The 17,891-nt window shown below is 39.7% G+C and overlaps 1 protein-coding gene across 1 annotated transcript in view; it reads right to left on the bottom strand.

Annotated features, from left to right (window-relative positions):
• Positions 1–3,473: 3,473 nt before the first annotated feature.
• Positions 3,474–17,891, bottom strand: part of cadpsb (Ca2+-dependent activator protein for secretion b) — a 54,273-nt gene continuing 39,855 nt past the window's right edge. Inside the window, exons 10-22 of the mRNA XM_010782749.1 lie at positions 17,600–17,708; positions 17,288–17,500; positions 14,413–14,424; positions 11,396–11,532; positions 11,092–11,279; positions 10,218–10,319; positions 10,046–10,109; positions 9,827–9,950; positions 7,613–7,645; positions 4,872–4,978; positions 4,149–4,178; positions 3,601–3,613; positions 3,474–3,484 (exon numbers count right to left, since the gene is read on the bottom strand). Coding sequence (XP_010781051.1) covers positions 3,474–3,484; positions 3,601–3,613; positions 4,149–4,178; positions 4,872–4,978; positions 7,613–7,645; positions 9,827–9,950; positions 10,046–10,109; positions 10,218–10,319; positions 11,092–11,279; positions 11,396–11,532; positions 14,413–14,424; positions 17,288–17,500; positions 17,600–17,708 — 1,143 coding nt within the window. The remainder of the gene's footprint in view (positions 3,485–3,600; positions 3,614–4,148; positions 4,179–4,871; positions 4,979–7,612; positions 7,646–9,826; positions 9,951–10,045; positions 10,110–10,217; positions 10,320–11,091; positions 11,280–11,395; positions 11,533–14,412; positions 14,425–17,287; positions 17,501–17,599; positions 17,709–17,891) is intronic.

Genomic DNA, 17,891 nt, shown 5'->3' with positions numbered 1-17,891 from the left:
ACAAAGTTAGCGCAAACACAAGCTCTGAAAGCTGCTCTGAATTCTCAAGCACTAGTTAACCACACACAGGTGAAACAATGAGTCATCATTTGCATGATGAACAAAACAGTGAGATGCTGAGGCAAGACAAGCAAACTACAAACAATTAATGTTACTGCTGTTATGTTGGCTGTTGCGATTAAGACACTTTAAACACTAAGGATGAGAATTGGTATGATTTCATTGATAGAAAATAATTATCTATACCTCTTATCGATACAAGCCTTATTCAATTATTCAAGTCACCAAGTGTTGCTAGGTAAAAGGCACACATGTTAATCAGTGCCATGCTTCGGAGCTATTTTTCTCTCTCTGCAATGGCGACAGTGGTGACCTGAAATGCGTAAGCTGTTAGGTCATTGCACATTTGGAAATTTAAGAAAGCATCAATAAGAGGAATCGATTAGTCACTGAGGCGTGCTATTCCAGGGAATTTGACAACTTCATACTGAACGGGAAAGGCTCTTGATTACTATCCTTAAAAACACATACATCACTCTTTTATTGAGTATTGCTACAGTGACAGAGTTGAATGCAACTGCAACCTAGAAAATAGACACCAGCAGATAAAGAAAACAAATGTACTATGTAAGATTACATGATTCAGATATGTTATCTAAGATATTTGCTTAACACCTAGTGTTTTATTCCACTGTTAACTCGTTTTCCAACAACCCAGATGGGTTGTTAACGTCAGTCACTCCATGCATCACTAACCATGGCAGTTGTGTATTTTTCACTCCCATTCAATTTATGTATTTTGTACTGTTTACTGTCCATCTACTTAGTATTTGTGTTGAGCTCTCAGGGTCACCACATCCATCCCCATTAGTCTAGAATGCAGATATGCTTTCAGTGCCACTGGAGCTTTTTCCTAATCAAATATACAGTACTGTACACCCACCCCGTACATTTCATACATCCGCAGTAGCGAGTGGGTACCCTTGCAAGGTGTGATTTGTAATCCATGTATAATTAATCTAACCTTGGTGACACCCTAATATATTATTAGAAAAGATCTCCTTATAGTACCCTAAGGCGGAAAAAAATCCACGGTTTCATTTTTCATTGTGCTGTTTGAGCAAACAGGTGGTCCATCTATCGATTTCCCCCGCTTCACTCCCATGAAAAGACGCTGGTTAGATTAATGTCAAGCTCAGGAGCCACAGGCCGAGCAGCCATGTTTATTTCTCCGCTGTTGTTTTTTTACATAACCATGTTACAAAAGGCAGAGCAGCTCTATAATGCAGCTTTTTGAATTTCTCTTTCCACCCCCTGTATCAAAGTGTGAACTATATTTTGTGTGGGTTTTCAAGCTTCTGGGCAAGTGGAATAAACACTTTGGAGTTGTCCCCCTCTACTAAAATAGTAAATGCTTTATGCAGTGTGGTACAAACAACTAAGGGGTAAATGTGACTCATATGAAGTGGAGACATAATTAGAAAGCAGATTGGAAAGCAGTCTCTGTTTAGCAGAGACAAATCAGCCCTGGAGCTCAACCTCCAAGGTCATACTGCACAATTCTCGAAGAACGAAACAAATATATAAACAAACAAACAAAGGCCATCCTCCGCTGTTAAAGATCATCGGGAAAGTCAAACGCAACGGTGTCGGATGTTATATTATCTCAAGTATATATCAAACTCTGTCAAAGTTTAAATACGAAATATGAAAATGCCACATCTTACAGGAGGAAGCAGTTAAATAGCCAAAGGCCAGATCCTGCATTACCATTTTCACCTTCAACCATTCATCATTTAATTTTCCTCTTTCACCTTTTGATTCAGAGAGTGAAATAATGCATCATGTTTGAAACATGCAGGCTGAATTATCGATTTAGAGAATCATTTAATTTTAAAAAGACCTCCCACTCTGTGTTGTTTCTGCGTATATGGTGCGTGGTGTATGCAGGGTTGGGTTGTAACGGCGTTACATAATCAGAATACAAAAATCAAGTAACTGTATTCAGCTCGCATTACATTTGAAAAACGAGTAATCTGATTACAGTTACTTTCGTAAACCTGAAGTGAATACATTTTGGATTACTTATTGGAATTATTGGTGGAAAGATTTCCTCACATTTAATATTCATTACTAAAGTTACAGCCGAATCATCACAGCGCACAAAGACTATTACCGCCGCAGATGGACCAAAAAAGGGAGCGTTTGAAAAAAAAGGGGCGGGTCCGCTCAGTGAAACAATAACAACGAAACATGGAGGAACAAAAGTCTGCATTTAAATCGCGCGTCTGTGTGTGTGTGTGTAGAGGTGTGTGTAGTTAAAACACATCAGCCACACCGCTCTTTAGCCTTTCTAATGATTCTGAAGGTAAACACAGTGAAGGCGGTGCGTGAAAGGCACGGCGCGCTCCTCTTCTGGAGCTGAGTTANTTTTAAGTCCTTATAAGCAGTGGATTAAATCTCTTGTATGTGATTGGGAACAACCCCCCCCACACACACACACACACACACACACACACACACACACACTGTGTGTGTGTGTGTGTGTGTGTGTGTGTGTGTGTGTGTGGGGGGGGTTGTTCCCAATCACATACAAGAGATTTAATCCACTGCTTATAAGGACTTAAAAGTGGATTCATTGTAATTACCTAAGTTTATATGATTGCAAAATTATCACACAGTAGAGTTTCATTGTCGTGCCTTGTTATATTTATGACAGCATCTATACATTTGAGGAAAAGGTGCTTTTTCTCATGCAAATGTGGAGCTCTCTGCATGCTGTTTTCTCAAGCTAAGAGATGAGGGGGTCCACCATTCACATCACTGACAAACCCTTAGCGCTAAATGCGAATGTGACTCATGCACATCTTGGAGTAGGCATACCAAAGACTGCAGCACACAGCATCTCTAGTGTTGGAGTGTGTCCGTTCCAATTAGTAAAGTACGTCTCCGAAACTCAGCTGACCGATTTCTAGCACAGTCAGGATTTCCTTGCGCTTTGATAGCAGGAGTACATTAGTTGCTTTGCTGGCAGTCTTGGCTTGGCTTCATTCAAACCAACATGTTGCCAAGTTCAATGAATTAAGTGCGAACTTACGTAATGCTGCATGCTTTCTTTTTTTGTTCACTAATTTGTTTTGTTATTTTCCGTTTGGCTTTAGTGGCAGTCATAACCTGACTTACCTGGCTACTTACCTGCCCACGTCCAAACATTTAAAAATATTCTCAACAGTTCTAGAGATAGAGCAACAGGCAGCAAACAAAGCTGTTCTCCATCACATTCAAGGAGAGATACTCTTATTGCCTACAGGGAGGGATCAAAGGGGAGGACTGTAAACGTAATGTAAACAGATGGAGGAAGGGACAACACTCAAAGGTTGGCTTCCAACCTTTGATCGAGGCAAAGGGACACATTCAGGACCCTGAGAGCTCTGAGGCAGACCCAGTGTTAAGCCAGACAGACTCTAGTGCTGTCACAATGCAACTGTGTTAAGGGATCCATTTTGAGGGAGTGTACTAATGCTGAGGGGGAAGGAAACGTGGCATCATCTACTGGACATGCACAAAGCATTATGGGTGTTTCTCATTCAAATTGACTACATACCTCTTTTCCCTGCTGGGACAGTCACCAATCATGTAATAGTGAGAACACAGTATAAGATGTACAGGACAATAACGTTTTCTTGAGGCATTTGCCTTTAGAAGTATTATTTTCTTTTTAACTAAGTATAGAAAGAAGAGAAGGATGGAAGAGGAGAAGCTGGGGAAGTAATGCTTGCAAAAGTGCGGACTGTGAAATTAATTGTTGGATGGAGGGGAAACAAATGTTTATGGTGGATCAAACTTCAAAAGGTTAACATGGAGCATACTTTGGGAATTTTACTGGTTCAGCATGCTTGGAAAGAAAGGAAACCTTTGTATGGCCCGATGAACATGCTTTATGATCACAATTATGTTGTGCAAGCTACAGTGCCTTTTCATTTTTAAACATGTTTGCTCCACTTTTATGCCTAAAAACCCACCCATTGCTACAGTGTCTATGAGATCATTCTCTGCCTAAAAAGGTGCCTCTTGCCATAGTGGCGCACATGCCATACAGGGAGGTCGTGATGGGGACTGAAGAGGAAAAATAAATAAAAATACTGTACCGATTGATCTCCAGAACTTGTGACTGCCGCCTGTCAAGCATATTCAGAGAGATACAATAAATCTGCTTTAACTGTATATTCTACGATCACATTGGATCAACCTTCAGATCTACACAACATGTTCAATATGCTTTCCTACAAGCTCAGTGTTTATAGCAGCATACAGGATGCAATAAATTAACAATTTTCAGTGGTGGGAATACTGGTATATATTACTACACTGCATTCAGAGGGGAATATATAACCCCTACTGCATTACATGGGGCTACTGCTACAGTAACTTTTCAGATAAAGTTGTAATACAGTCGGAACCTATGATACGTTATCCAATACAATATAGTCTTATAGATTAAACAGGTGGTTTGAAATGTTTCTGCTTGTAAATTCTGGAAATAGATCCAAGGCTTATGTAACATTGCAACGGAGAGCTACTATGATCAGAGGAAAAAACTGCACACATGATATCCTTTTAGGTCTAATTTATAGTCTCTGCTCAAACACGCCGCACTGATTCCATGTAGCCATGGTCTGCTGAACAGCAATTAGAGCTCTCCTTAATTAAATTCATCTTCGAAATATCTTTTTTTCTTAGTTACCCCTAGATGAAAGCAGCTTTATTTATAGAAGGCTGATAATAAGACTAACTCCCTGCTGAGGGGCGGAGTGAGATAAGAGTGAGAGTAAAGAGGAAAGTGTTTTGAGGAGGAGAGGGTTCTCACTCACCTCCGCATGGTGTTCCTGGTTCTGCTGGAGGACCTCTATGACTAACTCCGCCAGGCGAATTGTTTCCTCCAGCTTTTTGGCAGGCGTGACTAAGCGGCCTACGTTCTCTGAGACAAAAGGATGAGGATGAGGGATGAGTGGTTAGTCAAGCAAAGAGGACTCCAGGGGGATTTTGTGAAGAATTTGTTTCCTTTCTATATGTTTGGACCATTTAATATAAGACTACACACAGCGCTTACACTGTGATATTGTATCTAGCATAACAAGTTAAATGTGTTCTTATTTATATGCATTTTGGGCTGCATGACATATAACTAACGTGTTTGTAGGAAAGACAGACGTATGTTGGAAAGAGTATCAGGCACGAGAACAGTGGCGTTGGGATGGAGGTGCAATGTGGCTTCAAGAACATGCATATTGTGAAGCGCTACTGAATAACCCATCTGTGTAAGGAGCTGTCACATGGTCAAAATAAAGAAAACACTCAATGAGAACATAGGCCTATTGTAAAAAAGTATTTGTTCATTCTGTGTAAATGTTTTATTAAATAACTTTCAGATTTGAGTTTCCTATTCAAATACAGGTCTAATACTATCTTACAGGCTAGAATCAAGCTTATTACTTTACTCAGTACTTGTGATGCTATAGCGGTCGAAGGAAAATGAACTAATAATTGTATCAATGCCTGTGCATATATATATGTTTAAGCAAACACATGTATACATTTATTCTACTTTAATTTAAGGCCATTTTTAAGAAATGTAATACTTTAAACCATTTGTTATGCATTTGTAAATTACATTTAATTGAATCTATTAACAAACAAAATTACTTTCTTGAAGCAGGTTATAGAGAGTGTTTCAAGACACTCAAAACACAGGAAAATGTGTCATGTTTTTGGTTCATTGGTTTTTGGATTGTGCTTCTCTATACAATAAATCAGCTATTATCTCAATAGTTCATCAAAAAACTGATAACAAATCTTTTGAATTAATGACTTCAGTTTTGTTGGACTAAATATTTCCACAGGATGACGCTGTTGGATGAGCCATCAACTCACGTTTTGAGCACTAAACACTGATTTTGGCCATCTTTCACTTATCATCGTTGGTTTATAAGTTGAAAAAGCTTCAAATCACTTGCTTGTACCTTTGCTTACAGAATAATGCATAAAACAGATACACATAATGCAATGGAATTGTTTAAACTGTGAGACTATGTTGGATGATATGTGCATCATTTGAACATGGAACTGAAGGGCTACACAAATCAAAAGCACATTGAAACATAACTCTACATTGAACAGCAGTGGTCTTTACACTGGGGGGTCCTTATAGCTTACACTATTATTTTAATGAGTTTGCATTATTTTATGAAATATTCCTCAGATATTTCTGCAAAAGCCAAACATGTATCTATTTTCTGGTTTCGGTTGGAAAGTAGTAACAAGAAACACTAATCTGTCACTTTAATTGTCATGCAAATGTTATCATGGTAGGGCATCTGAGATAAAAAGCTGAGATAATAATTCAGTCATTGTCTTTAGGGGCATTAAGGTTGACACTAATAGGTTTGGGTGACATGGATTTGTATATCAGTAACTATATATCTATCTGTAATGTGGAGGGGAGCTGTGGGAGCAGATCTGAAAAGAAGCTTTTATCTCTGTTTGGTTTAAAAGAAAAGCTAAGCAAGCTTTATGGCTTCATCGGCATCTTGAATGCATTCAAATCGTTGTGACAAATATGTTATGTTGTCAAATATGTGGAATTATGTAATGTATGCTAATGTGTTCTATGTTTCACTCCTACTGCAAGACAAATTCCCCTTAATGACAATAAAGTTAAGATGTAGTTGAAGTGTAAGTTTGAATCAAAACTATCGGCATGGGTACACAACATAATGTAGGACACATTTGTGTTTGACTTTTTGTTAAATGTACCTTTATGTATCTAGAAAATATTACGAAATTTGATTTAAATGTATGATCATCTAAGGTGATATGTAATATATACAATCCCATTATAACAATTATAATATTTAGAGGAACATTTGCTCATATGTGTTATGCAATGTTGCTTTTGTTCTTCTTTTCCCTTTGCCTTTAACATTGATGTTAATATGTGACTTATTGGTTTTTGTAAGAGATTGTATTACTCTACAATACTTGATACACAAATGTGGGAATAATGTGTTTTTCAGCTCCGTACAACCTCCTTACCACATAACTGAACATATATATAAGCTAAATGTAATGGAAAGAAAAACTCCCAGAACAGAGTATACAGTCTTGAGCCACATCTGAAATGATATAAAGTAATACAATCTCCAAGTATTTACTTTATAAAGGGATGCTTAAAACATGCCAAGACATTTGAAAACTTGAATGAGTTCTCAAATGTCTATTACAAGGGTGTATAATATACTGTATGGAAGATGTGCTACATGTAAAGGTTATGTGCATACATGCATATGTTCTGCATCTTTTCACAAAATACATGTGTGTGGAGGGTTGGGGGGTTAGGTGTGTGTGTGTGTGTGTGTGTGTGTGTGTGTGTATGTATGTATGTATGTATGTATGTATGTATGTATGTATGTATGTATGTATGTATGTATGTATGTATGTATGTATGTATGTATGTATGTATGTATGTATGTATGTGTGTGTGTGTGTGTGTGTACATGTGTGTGTACATGTGTGTGTGCACTGTGGCTAAACCACAAGCTAAACATGGGTTCACCTGGATCCTTTTGATCCTTTTGACCTTTCTCAACTTCAGCGAGAAAAAGGGAGAGAAGAGATAAGAGATGTTTAGAATTAGCACTGTTCTTGGGTTATTTTCACGTTACAGGGGGGGAAGCTCAGAGTTGTTATTCTTCACCATGTGACCCTTTCAAAGAATCTGCTGGGACAATTTCAGCTCCAAGGAGTGAGGTTTCTAGGCAACAGACAAACATCACAGACATACAATAAAAAAGAGACGAACGGAAATATTAGCCTGTGGAAAACTGGAAATGAAAAAGAGTGACAAGATGTTTGTTAACAAACAGACAAAGCTCAGACTATCGTAAACAGGTAAGACACACAAACAGCTGGCAGGATCATAGACAGGACACACTGAGTGACTTGATACACAGACAGGAGCTGGTAAATCCTTACGCCCTACGCCCTGCGCTGTCCTCCCCATACGTAGCTCTGTGGTTGTGCTCCTTCACTAACTGTGGTGTCGCGGTGAAAGGAAAGCCTACCTGTTCTGCACAGCACACCACTGACACATGATCAGACCAAATGACTGGAGGAGATAACAATGTAAGCAATGTAAAAATGCATTCAAGTCAAAGGAATCCAACCAAAAGAAAGAAGCTTACAGACCAGACGGCTCATTCATGTCCATCACAAACAGATGGTACTAAAAAACGGAGCCCGACTGTTTCAGTGCGATGCTGCTCAGATCGCTCGACTGGTGCGCTCCCCACTCACTCTCACAGACAAAAGGCACACATAAAAGCAAACATGGCAGGAGCAACACATCTGAAGGAAGAGAAGCAGCAGAAGGGAGGGCGAGGTGATAAAAAGAGGGATAGAGACTGGGGAGAGGGTGATGAAGGTACTCACGGATGGTTAAATCCATCACTTGAGACGCCAAGCAGAAGACAGGGTGCTCAAACATTTCCCTCTTTTTTCCTATAAAAAAGGATTGGTGCATGCAAGAGGATGGGGTCAGAGGTGGGAATGCTAAAGGTTAAGGTTGATGGGAAGAGGGCTGTCCAGGTGAAAACGACAGTCTGTTAGCCAGGAGGCAAATTCAAATGTTTGATTGATTTTAAGACAGGCGCCTCACAAGGACAGTGGAAAGTAAATTCAAACAGCATGGCAAGATAGTAAGGTTTGATTCCTTAGTATCTTTAGCACCCTGGGAGATTTCTTTCAAGGCATAAACAACATCATTCAATGCTATTAATGGGTGTACAGGTAGAGAGGACGAAGCAGGAGAGAAAGACATTATAAAATGTCTTGTCACTGATGTCATTTTTGGTTTGTAATCCATGCCAATAAAGAAAGGCCATGTTGTTAAGTCTCAAAGCACATGCAGGTGGCTGATGCTGGTTTGTACGTGTTCAATCCCAGCATCCCTTTGGTCAAAAGCCAGTTATCACTTAGTCCAAGAGGTCTAATAAAGTGATAATGGTGACAAAGCCCACAACTGTGGGGAAAGATAAAGAAGCAGAGCAGAGAGCAGGAAGGGAGAGGAAGATAGTGGTCTTCAGCAAGAAGATAGAGGTGAGAGAGAGCTGCTGGTATTTCAAGGCAGGGGAGTAAAGGGGGGCGGGCAGAGTCAGCTGGAGGAGGTAACAGGGAGTCAGAGAGGACATTCAGTTAAGCTGAACTCACAGTCCAATCATTAAATGTCAGAGGCCGGGCTACTACACAGCTTGAATAGTCAAGGCATAATGAGAGATCAGCACATCAACAGATTTCAGGGCTTTGGATTTGAATGCATTTTTACTCACACACCTCTACACAAAAGCCAACTTGACCTACAGAACAGCACAGAGCTAATGCAGGCCTGAAACAAAGGAGAGAGTTATTGGACTGAGACAGAAAGTGACCGACAAACTGTCACAAATAATCGGGGATGCCACAGATCATTTGGGATATGGACACAAATATATACCAAGTGAATTCACCATGTGTAAATAAATAACAATGACAAGATCAATCTCATACTGGAATAAGAAAACGGACATCTGAGAAAAAATGTGTATTATTTTCCTATTTTATTCCACACACAACCACTCGCTGAGCATTTCAATCTGAAACCATACATGTTAAATGATATGACTGCATTGCATACATTATGATGACCGTTATGGTATAGGATTTTCTTTAAAAAATCATTAACATATTCGCTCCAGATTCATTATGTCATGTTGGCTTGTGTGTTTCTGGTTACCTTCGATTGTAGCATATTCTTGAATCCGCTCGTAGTTGAGCTGAGCGGCCTGCTCCAAACATTTGCGGATCACTCCTTTGACTTCTTCTGGTGGGACTGGGGTCACAATGTCCTTCATCAGGACCTAGAGGCAACATTTAAGAGAATGTATGTAAGTTGTATTCATTACAGTTGTTGTATCTTAAAGTATTAAACACTTTCTCAAATATGTGAACAAACCCTCTCCAGCAGAGATAATGTGGCCTTCAGTGCTCCCTCTGGACGGCCGAAGGGGAAGCAATATCTGCAATGGAAAATATATACAGAAAATGTCATTTCAGTGGAAAAGTATACATAGGCTAAATGTTTTGAAACTTTTGTGGTTATTAGCTGTTGGGGAGTCGGCTGTCACCTGAAATTTACAATCTGGTTTTCCAAAATCACACGCAACCGCTCCTTGATGTCTTCAAAGCGCTCCTTCTCGTCCACTTTCACTGTGGTCAGCCCGTCCGGCCTATGAGGATCACACCCACACACTTTTACCCAGCTGAAACCCTGCAGTGGTTCAACTTATGCAACCACTCATCTGAGTCTGACAGGAGCAAGAATATAAAAAATGCTGGCAGAAAGCGTAGTACTCCCAAGGTACTGACTACAAAATGTGTAAGATTTGTTCAAGATCAGAGTTCACTTTGTGTTACACATACAAAAAAAACGACAATGTCTCACCTTTTTTGCCCTTGAAAGAGTGGTATTTTGGAATCCTTTCTCTTTCTAAACTTGAATATGCGTGCTTGTTTAGAGACAGTGGGAGGATCTGGGCTCTGGGAGCTCTTTGGTGACATTTGGGTCTCATAGCCCAGCGGCCCCCAGTAATTGCTGCCCTCTCTGACTTTAACGCACGCATGGGAGGATGAATAATATGGACAGTAAGAGACTATGGTAATAAAGGACAGAGAGAAAGGAAAGCAAAGAAAAATGGTAGAAAACAAAGAAATATGTGGAGATATACAATTGATTAACAACATAATGCAACATGTAACACAAACAGCAGAACAAATTTAACAAACAAAAAATAAATAAACATGGCAAAATTAAATAAATGGAAGACAAAAAATGCCTATGTTTGAGGCTGACTTCTCTATTCTGTTGTAGTGCAATGTTTATGGAAATCTAGTGTGCTCATCTGCTATCAGATCGACTAAAGGAATAACATTTATATTTGATGGGCTTTCAAATCCTGTCACTTCCAAAGCATAATATTTTAAGAAAAGATAAGGGCACACCTGTTCCCATGGACATGAGAGGCACAAAAAGCGAAGCTGTAGTGAAGAAGAGTGGGGTCAATAATAGCCCCACCCTCTGCTCTTTCCAGTAGATCACGCAGGTAACACAGATGTCTGTGACAACCTCGAACTCCATTCCTGGCACAGTACTCGTCCAAGACAAACACCTGGCCTGGACTAAACCAACCCTGCACAAAACAAACACAGATGGGGATTGTATTACTGTGTATCGGCTAACAAAAGCATAGCCCACTGCCATAAATGTATCATGTGGTGATGTTATAACAGGCAGAGGGTCACCCACCAAGCAGCAGAAGGTGTCATTGAGCCTGTGGTCCAACGTGAGCCGCTGCACCATCTCGAAAAGCGAGGCGTGGTCAAAGCTACAGGGGTTAGCGGAGATAAACTCATCCATGCCATGTTTCTGAGCTCTGTCAGCATCTATCCAGCCAACGGCACAGGGGAGAGAACACGGTTCAGAGGAGAACACATCAGTGAGGAACAGGCAAAAAGCAATTGTTTTTTGAAACACAGAAACAACAGGGATTGTTTTTTTGCTACTTCTAAGGGCAAATTATAAACACTTACAGCTTACATTGTCAACTTGCATTGTATCACGCAGCGTAAAGATATTTTATGTATTGGTGGATGAGATTCTATTGATCTGAAGCGAAGCTCAGAGGCAAAGGTGCTTCTATTGTATGTGCATGCAGGCATCTGTATGTCACTTTCCCTGATGTTTTTGCAGGGGAAAGATCCAAACCATGTTTGAAAAAGTGCTGGTTAGATAGAATTAGATGCATTCTTCTTAATGTATTCAATAGATTCTGCCATTCTCGATTGTTGAATGTCACTCTGGTCCTGATAAATATTGGGATGTGTGCTAATAAAAAAAAGACAGCAATATGGCAAAAGAATAATTTACCAGAACACATTGTAGAGATACAGTTTAAAGTGCTTATTTAGGGAAAATGTTGTAAAAATCAAACTGAGTTTTGTAGATTTTTCTCCCGTTATGGATCCTCGGAAGTCATATCCTTTCAGAATTGTTATTGTTTTTCTTGCTTCATAACTTTTGCCATCAAGAAGACTATCAGACTTTTAAAACCCTAAATTGAGCTGTGAAATTCAATAAAGGAAAGAAAATTAGTAACATCAAACTGTGTAAAACAAAAAAGGCAATGGGGGATGAAAACACGGTGGAAAATGTTTATTTAATTCTCTAAACCACAGAAGAAAACTAAACTGGCTCTTTAAATAATATCTGTCAGAGACAAAATGATGGGGATGAGGATCATTCGAAATAGATAAGAGATGCAGTCCTCAGTGTGAGTGACAGGTGTCATGTCCATGAGACACTGACATGATTGATGATGATTTGGGAGTGTGGGTGGGAGGTGTGGAGGCCTGATCTTAGCTGGGCAGAGCCGGAGCAACGTATAGGGCAGAACTGACATCTGTCAACCACTAGGTCAGTGAGAGGGAAGGGAAAAGACTGTGATACTGGTGCTAAACATTAATTGAAATGTTCTATAAGAAAAAAGAGCCTAACAAAGGGTTACACTTCAAGAAAATTAGCTTTTTTACTCCAGTCTTAGAAGGTAAACCTGTGAGACAACAAGTAAAAGTGTTTGAGGACGAGGGACAAGACAGGTAATGTAGGTCAATAATGTAAAAAGAGTAGAACGGTTAACATGTGAGGCTTTGAAACACGGAGAGAAGACAGGTAATGGCTACAGAGAGGCCCAAAGGCTGGATGATGAGACAGGATGTAAAAAGACTTTGTGGGTAAATCAACCTTTTAAATGGGACAATAAGACAGTGATGGGACAGGTGCTTAATGAAATTGATGACCGCAAGAAGGTTCTCTCAAGTTACATCCAAAGAGTAAAGAGAAGGTGCCTGGGGCTGACAGACAGTGAGAGGGCTTTGTCTGCTTTGAGTAAATGAGGAAGTGTAAGTGCAGGATACACTCAATACTCTCGTAACATTATCATAACTTACAATAATGATAATGACTTCAACCATCAATAAAATGACCAAATACCCAAAGTGAATAGGCGGGTACTTTTGCATACATATATAAATTATCACATGCTGGATAACAGTGTGACCTTTCATTGAGCTTTTAAATGTCATGCACATTTGCAGACCCATTTTCAAATTTGCATTTTTATCTTTTTTTGGCATTCCTTTTTTTTTCTCTACGCATTTGCAAGTTGACAATACTTTAATATGTTGCAGTGTATTCATGATCTCTACAGAGCACACTAACAGGCATACCACTACCGGAGAACTCTAATAGGGTAGCAATACAATTTGGTGCAAGTACATGGGTAAATAGCATGAAGCCGACAGAGGCAAAACTGTGTCATTCTCTGGGAGATGGGGGAAATGAATGAAAACTCCTGTATTTGTACAGAAGTATGGACACATGACACAGGTGTTCTCCTATTCAGGCAAAAAAGGGCAGTCAAAATAAATCAAAATGGATATTTTCTTACTGGAGGTTTAGCACGGGTCTAGCTTTCTATTACAAGGCCCATCTACTGGAGGGGGGGGGGGGGGGGGGGGGGTTCGGAGTATTTTATAGTAAGAAGGGGCGGCATTAGCTACTCCTTTTCTTTGGCATTCAGAATACTCCGCATACATATTTGCCAACTCTCATGGAGAAAAAGTTCCAAGGAAAATAACTAAAAGCATTTGAGCCCTCTGAAGTAAAGCATGATCAACACGTTAAAGTGTCAAAACTAATTTCAATCATGCATGACATATATTTAAAAAAAAGAACTGCATCACAGACTGCCATCATCATTCACACTTAATTTACAATTGTTCATATTTAACATCTGAGGTTTTATCTAGCTGTAATAAAAATAATCACTAATTGTTTTCAGATCTTCACATTTATCGATAAAAAATGTAAACATTAAATCTTTCTCATGTCACATGTAATTTTGTATTTGTTTTCTAGTATGTCACATTCTGTCATCATATTGCTTTACTCTGAGGGATCCAGTCACCAATAAGAATAAAGAGAGAAGGCAATTATGCAACAGCTATAATATCAACTAACCATTGCTGAGTCAAATAAAAACTTCTTAGAATAAAATACATGCATCCTATATTGGCACGAATGGATGCTTCTACTTTGATCCTCAAGTTGAGGTTGTCAAAAAAAAAGAATTATCAACTAATATCTAAGACATGAGGCGAGAAGTGAAAAAAGGAGAAGAGGGAAAGAAGAGAGAAAGAACGTTGCATTTATCAGATAATCGGCGGGGATTATCTGAGCTGTGCCGGCTACAGGGAAGCACTTACCCTTGAGTCCAGCTAGAAGACAGCAGGGTAAGAAGGGACAAACCAGAATAACATAAAGACTAGCAACAAGGCTGGAGGAGAGCAATCACGAGACCCTGACCTAGCAGCTGCAATACTCAAGAAGGGTACAGGCAAAGCATGAAGAAGAAAACACAACTTAAAAACAACAACCTATACCAACATGAGAGTTTGTGGGCGGTGGTGTGTGAGTACATGTGAGGATATGTGAACTTGACAACAGATGTTGAGGCACATTAGAGAGAAGGAGGGAGGCAGAGAGACAGAGTCAGAAAAAGAAGCAGACTAGGTAGAGAAAAAGATTGTGTCAGAAATAGAGGGAGAAAGAGAAGACTGTACGATCCTCATCACTCTACTGCAGTTTTTTTTTTCTGGTTTATGGACGAGTACTTAAGAGCTACACATTAAGTACTGTCACTCTTAAAAACTGGAGATCAAACATAAGGCTTACTTTTAAAAAGGAGACATTGGCAAACAGATACACCTACCAAGATGAAGCAAAGTCCAAGTCAGTTTGGTGTGTAAAAGCTGCCTGTGTCTTTTTTAAAGGAAAGAGACTATGAAGGTCCTGAAAAGGTTGGAATAAATGATGGAGTGACCATATTACTGTTTGCAAGAGATTCAACATTGCCACTTATTTCAGCAGAACAATTGAACATGCTTGGAAGGGGCACTCCACTGGTTTTGGAAAAGATCATTCTACTGGTCATGGTTAGTAGAACCTGTGAGAACAGCATCATGTATTTTGCAGATAGAGGGAACTCCGTTAGATTGGATGTTTTCTTTTATGTCTTTAATCAGCTCAGCGTGAAATTAGACCAAATTGTGTTAGTTAAACTGATCTAAATGTGTTAACGCATAAAGCTATTTGAGAAGCAATATATCAACAGAAAAACACCTTAAATGCTAATCCAATTCTGTGTAGCAAGGTGAGCTTCATGTACTAGTGCATTATCTTTTGAAACCTCGATGAAATAGCCAAGTTTACTGTAAGTAGATGTCAACTGAATCATATCAATATGGGACTTCCGTGGGTTTTAGAAAATAACCCTGATGATGTCATTGTGATGTCATCAGGGTCAACTGTTTGAATACGACCATGTTTAAATAGATAGTGTGCTACGCTAACTACAGGTGTGGCATTTTTTATATGCCGGTGCTTTTAGGATTATACGTTTTTTGCTTGTGCCCATTCTAGGGGCCTGAAAGACAGGATAAATCACCCTCTTAAATATTAAGTATGTCTCTCACATGTACTCTAATATTATATAATTGCAAATGTAATTGTTGGAGTACCCCTTTAAGCTGTCTATGGACTCCTCATATATGATATACATGTTTTGTTCTTTCTGTACAGTATATTCTACACAACAAATGTGATGTTCACTAAGCCACTAGCATGTCAATTGGGAAGAAAAGAGAATGTGTGTACGCCGCTCAGAACCTTCATAGGACTCTCGTCTCTGATCAGTCCACTGCAGCAGAGTCAGGAGGGCTGTGTATGTTATGGTCCCAGTGCCATTCAAGACCACTAGGGGGTGAAACATGTACGCGTGGTGTGCCACAATGTTTCAGGGAGGGGGTAGGAAGTCTGTGCCACTGTGAGGAGGCTTTGAATGGCAACAGCTGGCATCAGAGGAGTCAACTAACCACAAGAACGATCACATACTGGACAAAGAAACCAATGGAGAAACAACATAGAATTCATGTGATAAGATTCTGAGTACTGATCCAATTTATGTCTTTATAGTTTTACTCCAATTAAAGTATTTACAAAGAGTAAAATAAATGTGGGGCTTTTGAAAAGTATTATAAAACTATCATTATAACCCTGGATTTCCATATTTAGTATTAATGAGTAATGCCAATTTCTTTTTTCTCGGTTCATGTAAGAAAAAATACAAATCTTGCTCTTTAGAGCTGGTGAATAAATCATTCTTAAACTATGGAGTCAATAGATGCACACAGTCATGCTTGTTTCTGAATAGCAGGATCTATTTTTGTGTAAATAGTATGTGACTTAAGCCAGTAGGCCAGAAAGGTCTATGTTAGTGTTGTTAAGGGCAACAATATTCGAATTTCTGAAAAAATAAGAAAATTACTACCAGCAGTCATACCCAACTCGAGTATTGTATAGATTGTGTGAAAAAAAAATGGTGCTGGCAGTTTCTATGGTGATACTTACTAAGTAAAACATTTAACCCTTCTTTAATGAGGGGGGACACAAGAGACGGTTGCAACAAAAGTTGGTACAGATGCAACACTACTGCAGACAGTCTTACCTTCACTTTGCTACCTGAACTCTGGTGCAAGTACAGTGACAGATTGGTTAAAACTTCAGACATGTTGTCTGGCTTGGACGTCATTCAGTGACAGGGGAACCATCTGAGAAACTGTCTCAGAATCCAGACTGTCTTCACCGCTGCCCTCTACAGCTACGACTGGATTAAAACAGGCCTATGGTTAGGACAAGAGCAGCACTCCCTGGCACTGTCAGTCTGAATTCAACCCCAGCAGGCTTGAATGTTCAAATCGCATGTGTGGTGACCTATTTAGTTTATACAAAGTTTGCACGCCAAATCCTGCTGCTGCACGAGTATTTTTCAGCTCGTCCGTTCCTTTGCACCTTTAAACAGTGTGAGAGTGGTGACAATGAGTGGAAGTCCATAAGATGCTGGAGGGATCTGTGAGAGACCAAGGCATGTGTGTGCGTGCTTGTGTGTTAGTTCTACCAGCACGTTTTATGACTGCAGTGTGGAGAGCATGGCGTGAGACATTTATGGGTTAGAGCTTATACTGCATTGTGGATGAAATCTGCTCTTGCCAAAGTGACCGTTTTGTGTTACGGGCTACTCACAGAACTGAGAAATGGGAGCATCCATTTGGGCCGAGGCACCCCCTTTGGAGTTAAGTTTCTGGACCTGAGTGGGTGGGACAGGCTTGTGGGACTGGCCGGTGGCTCGGTACATGGCCTGGACCCACAGGATGCGGTCCTGCTCATCGTCGCTGGCGAAGATCACAGTGTCGCCTTCCTTCACTGCATTGAAGAAAGCCCTGCCACCATCCAAGCCTGAGACAACAGGATAATAAAGAGCAAATAGTTAGCGTTTCACAGTATGTGTGTGTACATGGACGTATAGTAACAGCAAGTCTAGGTGTCCCGTCTTACCTGGCTGGGGGTCACTGTAGTCCACAGTATACCCGTCCAGCTGGAGCAACTCTTGGGGTTCTGACTTTTTCTCTCTGTAGCTGCACATGGCAAACGTGTACTGACTCACCTACAACCCAAAGGATTAGTGATCAATTCAACCAGCCATGGAAAAGCTTTTATGTACTGCAGTAAAGTATGATTTAACATGAAGATGTACTAGAAAATGGTCAAAACATTTCAAAATCGACACATTTCAATAGATGCCTTTTGCATATCCTGCATAGTATATATATATATATATATATATATA

This window comes from Notothenia coriiceps, unplaced genomic scaffold (assembly GCF_000735185.1).
Source record: "Notothenia coriiceps isolate Sejong01 unplaced genomic scaffold, NC01 NC01_scaffold00024667, whole genome shotgun sequence".
Taxonomy (NCBI): domain Eukaryota; kingdom Metazoa; phylum Chordata; class Actinopteri; order Perciformes; family Nototheniidae; genus Notothenia; species Notothenia coriiceps.
This window is presented reverse-complemented; position numbering and strand designations above follow the sequence as displayed.